Raw genomic sequence first — 12114 nt, 5'->3', positions numbered from 1 at the left:
GTAGTTCTGTATTCCATAGTATTAATTGTTAGTAATATTTACATTTTATGTTACTTACTAGCAAGTATAGAATCTTTGATCCATGATGGAGAGGCCTCCCGGTAATGACGCTATATAAGCAGGATGAGCCGACGACAGAAATACGAAAGAGTGGAGCAGATTGTGAAGGAATTAGGGCTGGAGAGGTGCCGGCATACAAAAATAGGCGGCGGATTCATCAAAGGCATATCAGGAGGAGAAAGGAAGCGGACCAGCATCGGACACGAAATCCTGGTGGATCCTTCACTGCTGTTGCTGGATGAACCGACTTCAGGGCTCGACTCAACGTCCGCCAATAGGCTGCTGCAGATTCTTCAAGGCCTCGCAAAGTCTGGCAGGACTATTATCACAACCATCCATCAGCCATCCAGCCGAATCTTTCACATGTTCGACAAAGTTCTGCTTCTCTCTGAAGGCCATCCCGTCTACTATGGCAAGGCGCGCCACTCCATTCAATACTTCTCATGCTTGAGCTTTGTTCCTGAGATCGCCATGAACCCTGCCGAGTTTCTGTTAGATCTAGCTACCGGCCAACTCAACGACATCACTGTTCCCGACCACCTCTTTGCATCACGCGACACTCCTAACTTTGAAAAACTGGTCATCAAAGTGAGCGTACATACATATATATATGAATTGGTTTGATTTGATTTGAGATTTGATATAGGCAGTGGGCTTGTAACAGTATCTGCAGCACAAATACAAAGCGGAGGTGGAGCCGAAAGAGAAGGAGGAGAATCACCAGACGCCAAAGGCGCCTGAGGGGCTCCAGCTAGCCATCAAGGTTAAGAAAGAGTGGACATTGTCTTGGTTTGAGCAGTTCGGGATCGTGTTCAGGCGTACATTCAAGGAACGGTGGAGGGATTACTTCGATCTGATCCGGCTGATTCAGGCGTTCGGGGTGGCCATTCTGTTAGGCCTTCTGTGGTGGAAATCAAGCGCAGAAACAGAGGCCAAGCTCAGAGATCAGGTAGATGTAGTAGTAAATAGTACTCCCTATGTTCCACAGTAGTGGAGTCATTTTGTCATTTTAGTACGTTCCATAATAGTGGAGTCATTCATTTTCTAGCAAAAGTCAACACATTTCTTCTCCTTACTTTACTCTCTCTTCACCTCTTTACCTTTTTCATTTCTTACATTGTTCTTACTTTACTTATGATGTAGATCGGTTTGTTGTTCTACATATGCATATTTTGGACGTCGTCATCCATATTTGGAGCGGTGTACGTGTTCCCGTTCGAGAAGATGTTCTTGGTGAAGGAGCGGAAGGCGGATATGTACAGGCTGAGCGTGTACTACGCGTGCAGCACCATATGCGATATGTTGGCGCATTTGCTTTACCCGACTTTCTTCATGAGCATTCTCTACTTCATGGCTGGATTCAAGCGAACTGCCGAATGCTTCTTCCTCACCTTATCCGCCATTCTTCTGATCGTCATCACTAGCCAAGTAGCTATCTATCTATCCCATTACGGGTAGTGATAAAATGCAAACTCCAAATATTGTACAAACTTCAAACTATGATTTGGACCATTAGAAAATGTCAATAGACGACAAAGTAACAACAACAAAAAATGTCAACACGGCATCAACCGTTGACATTTTATGTTGCTACTATTTTGTCATCTGTTGACATTTTCTAACGGTCCAGATCTTAGTTTAGAGTTTGTACAATATTTAGAGTTTGCATTTGACTACATCTCTTCCTGTTAATAAGTAAGTACTACCAAGTAAAACAACTCTCTATATCAGGGAGCAGGAGAGCTGGCCGGGGCAGCGGTGATGAGCATCAAACGCGCGGGCATGATAGCCTCGATGATACTGATGCTCTTCCTTCTGACGGGCGGATACTACGTTCAGCACATACCCAAGTTTATGCAATGGCTCAAGTACTTGTCCTTCATGTACTACGGCTTCAGGCTGTTGATGAAGGTGCACTACACCGGAGATGAGCTCTACGACTGCACGACCAACACGGGCTGTCGGAGGCTGCAGACCTCCCCCACCTTCGATACCGTGGATTTAAGCGGAGGGATGACCGAAGTTTTGGTTTTGCTGGCAATGGCGGCGGCTTTCCGCTTGTCAGCTTATATATGTCTCCGAAGAAAGATTAGTGCATACCATATGTAAACCAATGGATTTCTCTTCTAATTAATCAACTCTTGTCACTACCATTCCATATCAATGCTGCACATTTTTTTTCAGCAAACTGATTTGTTTGAAATAAATCGGAGTTTACCACGATTAACATCAGTAGCCTGCATTTTAACATCGTTAATTGAGTGTGTAGTTCTGTATTCCATAGTATTAATTGTTAGTAATATTTACATTTTATGTTACTTACTAGCAAGTATAGAATCTTTGATCCATGATGGAGAGGCCTCCCGGTAATGACGCTATATAAGCAGGATGAGCCGACGACAGAAATACGAAAGAGTGGAGCAGATTGTGAAGGAATTAGGGCTGGAGAGGTGCCGGCATACAAAAATAGGCGGCGGATTCATCAAAGGCATATCAGGAGGAGAAAGGAAGCGGACCAGCATCGGACACGAAATCCTGGTGGATCCTTCACTGCTGTTGCTGGATGAACCGACTTCAGGGCTCGACTCAACGTCCGCCAATAGGCTGCTGCAGATTCTTCAAGGCCTCGCAAAGTCTGGCAGGACTATTATCACAACCATCCATCAGCCATCCAGCCGAATCTTTCACATGTTCGACAAAGTTCTGCTTCTCTCTGAAGGCCATCCCGTCTACTATGGCAAGGCGCGCCACTCCATTCAATACTTCTCATGCTTGAGCTTTGTTCCTGAGATCGCCATGAACCCTGCCGAGTTTCTGTTAGATCTAGCTACCGGCCAACTCAACGACATCACTGTTCCCGACCACCTCTTTGCATCACGCGACACTCCTAACTTTGAAAAACTGGTCATCAAAGTGAGCGTACATACATATATATATGAATTGGTTTGATTTGATTTGAGATTTGATATAGGCAGTGGGCTTGTAACAGTATCTGCAGCACAAATACAAAGCGGAGGTGGAGCCGAAAGAGAAGGAGGAGAATCACCAGACGCCAAAGGCGCCTGAGGGGCTCCAGCTAGCCATCAAGGTTAAGAAAGAGTGGACATTGTCTTGGTTTGAGCAGTTCGGGATCGTGTTCAGGCGTACATTCAAGGAACGGTGGAGGGATTACTTCGATCTGATCCGGCTGATTCAGGCGTTCGGGGTGGCCATTCTGTTAGGCCTTCTGTGGTGGAAATCAAGCGCAGAAACAGAGGCCAAGCTCAGAGATCAGGTAGATGTAGTAGTAAATAGTACCTCCACATCGGTGAGACCCCGCCACACACCTATTCAAAAGTGCACTGCGGCAATCCGGCAGTTGGCCTACGGAGGCGCGGCAGACATGTGGGACGAGTACCTCCACATCGGTGAGACGACTTCCCTGGAATGTATGAAGTATTTCTGTGAGGGTGTGATTGAAATATTTAGTGATAAGTACCTTCGTTAACATCGTTAATTGAGTGTGTAATTCTGTATTCCATAGCATTAATTGTTAGTAATATTTACATTTTATGTTAGTTACTTACTAGCAAGTATAGAATCTTTGATCCATGATGGAGAGGCCTCCCGGTAATGACGCTATATAATCAGTATCATCCATGATCTCTTTATGGTTTTATGGCAACTCAAGATAGCCTCCTATGCCGATCTAACAAAAAAAAGAAAGTAAATGAATGAAATTATTCTTGTAAATTTAGTAAAATATGGAGTACCTTGAAGTCTTATGTGACGACCGAGATATATCAATCCGGAAATATATCATCGAAAGTACAAAATGGGGGCCGATGAGCTGAACTTGCTAACTCAATGCAGTGTATAAAAAATGTCAACACAAATATGTGTTGACAGTTTTATAATCTGTGTTGACATTTTAAATATAAATATAAACACAGTGTATTAAAATATCAACTAAGTTTATCTTGATATTTTTAATACAATGTATTGATGAGTTAGCAGAGTTAACAACTTAAGAAAGTTAGCAATGGATCACACCCCATATATATATATACTTACTTCCGCTGATCCTCCGACGACAATGATGTACTATTCATTTATGCCAAAGCGAAGTTTCTCTATCTGCTTTGTGAGTCAGCATCACATTACCTTGTTGAGATTTCTCATCTACATAGCAGAGCCCTTGACGTTCAGTGCCACTTTGTTAGTCCTGCCCATTCAGGTATCCTGTAAGTGACAATAGTTCGGGTTCGTAAGTAAAGTGTGATTTGAATCCTTGGTCACGAGACTGATAGGCATTAATTTGTGTGACCATAAGGGGATACAATGTGGGAGAAATTTCAATAGTCCCTCATCCCCATTTGCGGTTTGAACATGAGTTTAACAGGTTTAGAAAAGCTCACAAATCACAATGTAACTTTGTTTCCATGAGTGCTTTCCCTTGGATTGGAAATCCTCGTTTAGGTTCATCACCATATTGGAAATCCTTGGAGTGCAATGATCTAGCTGTTGCTGTTTATAGCAAATTCTGTTTTTTCCATCTTTTCTATTGTTTTTTTTTTACCTATCTTCAATTGTCTACTGTTTGGTGAATTCAATAGGTTCCTTTATTGTTTGAATGTAAACACGGGATAAAGTGCTCTAGCAATGACTTGCTTTGCTGATCTATCTATAAGCACTACATGGTTTTACCATGCTCAACAAAGTTCTGGTCGACCCCTTGCTATATAAACATCCTCTTCCATGGCTATCATACAATACACACTCGTATAAATCTATGTAGCACGATCCTTATCACAACAAATTCGAATGATATATTATGTTTCGACCAAGATTTACCCATAATAGATAGAGGTCATTACATCAAAATTTCCATCAGAATCAAATGTTTCAGCTAGATTCATGGAAAACAAGTTGTAATATAATCAAGGCCAACACCAATCCTCACATCAAGAAAAGATGGGGCAAATGATTTAATCAATACACCTTCAACTCCAACTACTACTCCATTTCTTGTTTCACAACAGGCTTGATGTCCTTTTCCTGTTTCTTGAAGAATCTGTCAGAGCAGTCGTAGATGTAAGAGCCGCTTTCAGTATGCTTAAACCCTGTATCAACGACAACGATGAATTGGATACCATATTCTTTAAAGAAAACACTAATAAAAGATGTATATTTGAAACTTACCTCTTCCAACCCAACTTGAAGCTGTACTTATTTTGTATCAGAAAAAGAGACGTTCAACTCTTTGATGACATAAACACCCGATGTAACCGATGTAACCTCCAACGGTGATACAGTCAAGTCATCACGTACCATATACATCATCGATCCCTTGACATATCGTCCAGTATATGTCGATCTCTTGACATAATCATACCATCCATAATATTCACAGTTAGTATAGTTGTATTCGGTTAGAAACGATTTGTAGGGTTTGAGATGCATGTTCTCAAAATTAAGAGTTGCACTCATATGAAATCTAGACATGCCCGTGCTACCAAGTCTTTCTAAAGAAAGGATGAGAATGCTAAACAGAAAATCTATGAAATCACTATCTGCCTGGACAAAGAGAAACTTGTTTGTCGATTTTTGAAGCATGACTTTAAGCGTCATATTTTTTGAGTTCATAATCTCGGCCATCTGGTCAATCTTAACATGCCCCATTGTTGTTGCTACAAGCATCCGTCTCCGAGGGGAGAAATTACGTTTCAGAGAGACCTGGACTTTTAAAAAGTCACATTCAAGGCATTCGGTTACCGAGATAAAGCTCAGACTTTGTCTCATCTGCTTATTGCAGCAAAAGGCGTCGCCTTGGTAGCCCTCACACTTCGGCCCAACATCATGTGAGGGGATTCAATCAAGGTACGCAGTAGCCAGTTAAGGGGGAGGCCTAACCCACTGGTTGTCAGAAGGCCATCTCCCAAGATCATCCGCTTATTATCCTAGGTTCGGTTGCCAAGATATAAATTAAATTTGGCCCGTTTCAATCTAAAGCCTGCGTTCAGGCCCGTCTCCCAATACTATTTTTCATTATTGATACCCGAGTCGTGTGACTGTTCATCTCTTCACAATCCCCCTCAGGGCATTAGTAATAAGAGCCCATCTCAGAGTCCGTCTCCATTTTTACCTTCCACGTCAGCAGGCCCATCCCAGAGCCTATCTCCCTGCAATGAGATCCCATCCCATAGCATATCTCAAAGTCTATCTCATTTCCACATCATCACTATTTTATTTCACACTTTTAGTTTTTGTTGATGTAATAATAATTAAAGACATCGTAAAATATACGACAAAAAACATATTTCATTTTAAAAACTAAATAAATCATAAATGTCTAAATAATATATATAAAATTACATAATAAATTCATTCTTCGATGTATTACAATATTGGAAAACATAATACAACGAGAAACAAATTTAAATAAAACATCAGCCCCTCTGTGACCAAAGTTCTTCAATCATATCACTTTGGAGTGCATGATGGGCTTTGGCTTGGCGCATGTCAACAAATGCCTTAAGACGCTCATCATCGTTGTATGGTAGACCCTGGCGATGAGACTCTCTTACAACACCGTGGCTTGGTCCAGCAGTGTTTTCATTGACGACGTCTGCTATTCCTTCACCTTCATTTTCGACTATCATGTTATGCATGATGATGATGCATGCATACATGATATCACCAAGATCTCCAAGATAAAATAGACGCGATGGACCTTTAACTAATGACCAACGCGATTGGAGCACACCAAAAGCCCGCTCCACATCCATTCGAGCGGCCTCTTGCTTTTCGGTAAAATAAGCCCTCTTCCGTGAAGTTGGGCATCTGATCGTCTTAAAAAAAATGGGCCACGACGGGTAGATGCCATCAGCCAAGTAGTAACCCATCTTATAGGGATTGTCGTTGACAGTGAAGTCGACGGTTGGGCCTAAACCCCTGCACTGCTGATTGAAGAGTAGCGAGGACAGCAGGACGTTGAGGTCGTTATTCGACCCGGCAACACCAAAGTAAGCATGCCAAATCCAGAGACATTGATCGGCAATGGCTTCGAGTATGATGGTGGGGTGCGTGCCTTTGAACCCAGTTGTAAACTGGCCTCTCCACGCCGTTGGACAGTTCTTCCACTCCCAGTGCATACAATCTATGCTGCCCAGCATTCCTGGGAAGTTGTGCGTTCTCCCGTGCAAATCCAACAAGAACAGGCAATCATCTACCGTCGGCTTCCGCAGATAGGTGTCTCTGAATGTCTCTCTCACTCCCTGACAGAAATTCTTCAGACACTCGCGTCCAGTCGACTCGCTGACTTGAAGATATTCGTCGAACATATCGGCAGTTCCTTCATAAGCCAACTATCGTACGACAACTGTGCATTTCTGCAGCGGCGACAGACCGATCCTACCGGCGGCGCCGTTGCGGAGCTGAAAGTACTCATAACGCGCCGAAAGTGCATTTACAATGCGCAAGAAAAGCTCCTTCTGCATTCTGAAACGCCGACAGAAAATTGTCGTCTGATAGGGTGGCTCCTCGGCAAAGTAATCTGCAAACAGCCGATCGTGAGCTTCAGCGTGGTTACGGTGAATCGTCCGACAACGCCGGATTGGCCTAGGGATTGTCACCTGTTCCTGTTCCCGCCGCTGTTGTTCAGCAATCTCCGATACGCGCTCCCACATCTGGATAATGATTGGGTTGATCTCGCCGACGTCGGAATCAGAATCGGAATCCGAATTGTGGGTGAAATTAAACATTTCTAGTTAGAAAAATTGTGAAATAAAGAAGGATGTGGGTATGTGAAATGAAGAGGATTGAGGTATTTATATAGGAGAAGAAAATTAATAAATTAATAAAAAAAATAAAAACAAAAATCGGCTCCGCCATCGGCCCGAGCCTCTGCAATGGAGGCCTATCGCGGGCCGATGCGGAGCCGATAGGGGCATCGACTGAGCCCATTTATCCGCGGAAGGGTGGAGGCGTTGGAGAAGGCCGATCGGCGACAATGTGGTGGCCGATCGATCGGCCACCATTGCTAATGTCCTCATCACAATTATAATCTGACGTCTACATCTCCATTCTTTCTTTATCTTCCCACTCTCTTATTTCTTCCTACCCTCTCCAACTTCTCTCTCTAAACTGATTTACAATATTAATCAGTATTTTTATTAAATTAATTAAAATTTATTTAATAATAAATTAAATCAATAAGCTTAAATAAAGATTGAATATTTTATTTTATAAGAAAAGTACATAATTATTTATATCGATTTGAAATAAAAATCATTATAAGAGGTCGATATTATTTTTGGGCGACCAATAACATTGCATTTTGATTAATAAAATGGATGGCATTGTCATGATTAACTAAAAATTATCGCCTCTTTATATTCATCGAATCATAAATTCAAAGCTGTTAATTAGTTCATTACTAAAATTATTTTAGACGTAATCTTAGCAACCAAACGACAAAATAAAATCCAATACTAATTACAAAGTCCATCTCAACTCATCTCATACTATATCTTACTATTATTTTATCCATCAAACCGAACACCCCCTAAATCTTCTTGTAAAAATAAATTAGTTTATCATTTTCGATCGTACCTTAAAATGGGACTAATTCTAAATAAGGAAACTTTTAAACAACTAAACACTACTAATAATCTGGACCCGCAATCCACCAACACTAATTTCACTACTTTTTCTCCATTTGTCTTTTACTTTATCAACTGCGCTTAAATTTAAAATAGAAACTTTTGAAACGACACGAGTTTTAATCTACAATTAGTAAAGTAAGAGAGATGAAGAAAAAATAGATAAAGTAAAAGAGAAAGAGAAAAAGCAGTGAAAAGTTTAGAGAGTTTCTATTTTAATGGAACGAGGTAGTACTTTTTACATGACAGATAAACTATTAGTCATGATTTATGAATCTACTGTTAGAGTTTGTATACTAGAAATCACATTTCGGCAGTTGGTAGTCTCATGTATGATATGCTTTATACAAGGCCTGATATTTGATTTGTTGTTGGCATGGTGGCAAGATATGAGTCGAATCCGGGCCAAGGACATTGGACTGCCGTAAAGAACATACTCAAGTCCCTTAAACGGACTAAGGACTATGCTCTAGTTTACAATGCAACCGAGCTCTATCCTTTGGGATATACTGATTCAGATTTTAGAGCTGATCAGGACTCGAGAAAATCTACTTCTGGATATGTGTTCACCTTAGGAGGTGGAGCCATAATTTGGAAGAGTGTGAAGAAGAAATGCATCGCGGACTCTACCATGGAAGCCGAATATGTAGCCGCTTCGGAGGGTGCAAAAGAGGTTGTATGGTTCAAGAACTTCCTTATGGACTTAGGTGTGGTTACGAATCTGCTCAAGAGCATCACCATTTATTGTGACAATTCTGGTGCTGTGGCAAACTCGAAAGAACCACGGGCTCACAAAGCGAGCAAACACACGGAGAGGAAGTATCATATCATTAGAGATATAGTGCAGAGAAGAGACATACAAGTGGTCAAGATTGCGTCAGAGAACAACCTGACAGATCCTTTTACAAACGCATTGGCGGTCAAACCGTTCGAACTCCATGTTGAAGGGATGGGAGTTCGACTCATTCAAGACCTCAACTCGCTTTCAGTATAAGTGGGAGAATTAGACGTAATGCACATTTATTTTGTATACTCGAAAGCTGTTTTGAGTATAAGTGGGAGATTGTTAGAGTTTGTATACTATAAATCACCTTTCGAGTGATTGAATACTGTAAAACTCTATACTTTATTTTCCAATGGATGCAACTGATTATTTTGTCATAATGTTGTTATGTTTTACATTTAATGAATGTTTATTGCATATTTAAATATATAAGCAATGTAACAAAGTCTAAGTCTTTGTTTTAGTAGACCGGTTTTGGGCGTCATCTACTTTAAGGTAACACGGTCAGTTCTGAATAAAGAAAAATAAGAATTTCACAACCTAGATAGGCCTAGACTACCTATCGTGAAAGGTTGCAATGTCAGCCCGCATATTTCTAAGCCTTACTGAAATAAGATGACATTGGTGTGGTATAGCACTGAATTGGATCTAATAGCAAGACGAGTCTTTATGCTATCTACTGAAAGACGAGGTCTTGATAATTAATTTCTTAATCAATGCACGTTAGCATTGAACATACGGTTCTTGATTATGCACTACTTTGACATACCAAATGGTGCGAGGTTTTCGCAACCCAAGAATCCTGTTATATTGGGTAGTGGTGATTAATATCTAGCGGTGGTAGGATTGCTATTATATTGAATCTTGCTCGTTTGATAACGTCCACAAGAGGAGCTCGAAACAAGGTTTTATTATTCGGAACCTTGCTAGTTGGAGTTTGATTACTCTATGAATAATAAATAAGCGTTTTTTGTTAAGTCCACTCTTGGAGTTAATAATATGTTAATTAATTAAGTTCATAGCAGACATTAATTAATTAATGGACGTTTCTATCTTAAGCACGGAAAATGAACGACAAACAAATGGAAACCCGAAATACTTGTAATTTCAGATTTGGATGGGCAGTGCAATATTACTTCTGTAGTGGTTGCTCGTAATATTCTAATATAAGCTTATATTAAATTGTGGGTTCAATTTAATTAGTAAGAAGCTAATTGAGGGAGGCCATATCCAAATTCTTCCATAGATCCCTGACTGGGCTCAATATGTGACTTAATATAAATAGGAGAATAAATGAGACAGAAAATAGACTTAATTTTTATCTAAAATTTTGGTCCCCCCCATATACTGTAGAGGACAAAATTTTTCTCCTCGGCTCTCCTCTGTGAGATAGAATTTCTGTCTTCTTTATTTAAGTCCTAGTATTCTGGTGAGATCAGCCCACACTGATATAAGTATACAGTCCGGGAACCAGTCAGAAGATCCGTGGTTCAGTACTTAAAATCTTCACGTGGAGAAGGCGCTAGCCAACTTCGATTCTTTGGAGAATCAACGAGGTAAATTGGCTAATTCCGTATTAAGCATGTTTTAGGTTTTAATTACGCTAAAGCATGATTAAATTCAAGTTATGAGCATGATACATGTGAGAATTACGCGAATAGATTTTGTCTAAATAATCTGCTAAATAGATCAAGATAGTATGTGATCAATTTGAATGCACGCTTCCGCTGCCAACCCCTATAGATGGAAGGGGTCATCTTCCTTGGAATGGAGGGAGTATATAGAACTTCTTCTATTGCAGCTAAGTTGAGTCATATTCCTTTTTGTAGAGTTTTGGTGAAGACTACATTGAACACATGTTTTGATTAATGGATTTGATCATGTTCCTAACTCTTGTGATTCTTGTGATTATTTTGAATGTTCATGTGTTTTTAATGTTCTTTTGTGTGGCCAGCTTTAGAACTATGATCATTTTTAGCTATATTAATCGAGAGATAGATAGCTTTCCATGGTAAATGGGATAATTTTTACTTAAATTATTTGCACTCGAGAGAGGAGATACCTTAGTGAAGGCATGGGTCTTAAGAGTTATAGGAGTTAGGTTCAACGTATTGAAATGCGACTTTAATATTAGAATTGAATCGACTAGGTAGGTGCATTCAAGAGAGTGCTTAATGACTTTCCTATTAATTTTGGAGACATATGAAAATAGAAATTTTGTGAGAATAATTAATATTAGGTCATTGTAGTTGGATCCTAAAACTTTATATCTTTCTTTATATTTCCAAACATTTTTTTCTTTCTTTGTTTTATTTTACTTGAATTAGTTAGGACTTTGGGAATCATTAACAAATCAAAATTTGAACCGTCTATATAGTGAATGATCTTAACTCGAGGTACTCAAGTTAGCTTAATAATCTATGTGAATATGATATTTTTGCTTGCCATTACTATAATAACCTTGTACACTTGCAGGAAATAAACTTGTTAAAATAAAGGCGAGTCAGTAACACCTGAGTGTGGTACTACTCCGGTGGTATAGTACTGAGTGGAGCACAATGAGCTAAATACATCACGCTTGATTAACCCAAATAGAAGATCTTAATAATTACTTCATCAATCCCTAAA

At 40.1% G+C, this 12114-nt stretch overlaps 2 protein-coding genes across 2 annotated transcripts; both read left to right on the top strand.

Moving 5' to 3' along the window:
- The first annotated feature begins 100 nt into the window (after nt 1–100).
- LOC121750334 (ABC transporter G family member 26-like) lies at nt 101–2224 on the top strand. The gene is made up of 4 exons (XM_042144855.1): nt 101–648; nt 725–1009; nt 1204–1488; nt 1792–2224. Exons 1-4 carry the CDS (start codon nt 124–126, stop codon nt 2167–2169), a joined length of 1473 nt encoding a protein of 490 aa, XP_042000789.1. The 5' UTR covers nt 101–123; the 3' UTR covers nt 2170–2224.
- A 131-nt stretch (nt 2225–2355) lies between these two features.
- Nucleotides 2356–3547, top strand: LOC121752826 (ABC transporter G family member 26-like). Its single transcript, XM_042147914.1, has 2 exons — nt 2356–2973; nt 3050–3547. The coding sequence occupies exons 1-2, from the start codon at nt 2449–2451 to the stop codon at nt 3545–3547; spliced, it is 1023 nt and encodes a 340-aa protein (XP_042003848.1). The 5' UTR covers nt 2356–2448.
- The last annotated feature ends 8567 nt before the right edge of the window (nt 3548–12114 follow it).

The sequence above is a fragment of the Salvia splendens genome, chromosome 10 (genome assembly GCF_004379255.2).
Source record: "Salvia splendens isolate huo1 chromosome 10, SspV2, whole genome shotgun sequence".
Taxonomy (NCBI): domain Eukaryota; kingdom Viridiplantae; phylum Streptophyta; class Magnoliopsida; order Lamiales; family Lamiaceae; genus Salvia; species Salvia splendens.
Note: the sequence above shows the minus strand (reverse complement) of the source record. Positions and strands in the feature narration are given on the sequence as shown.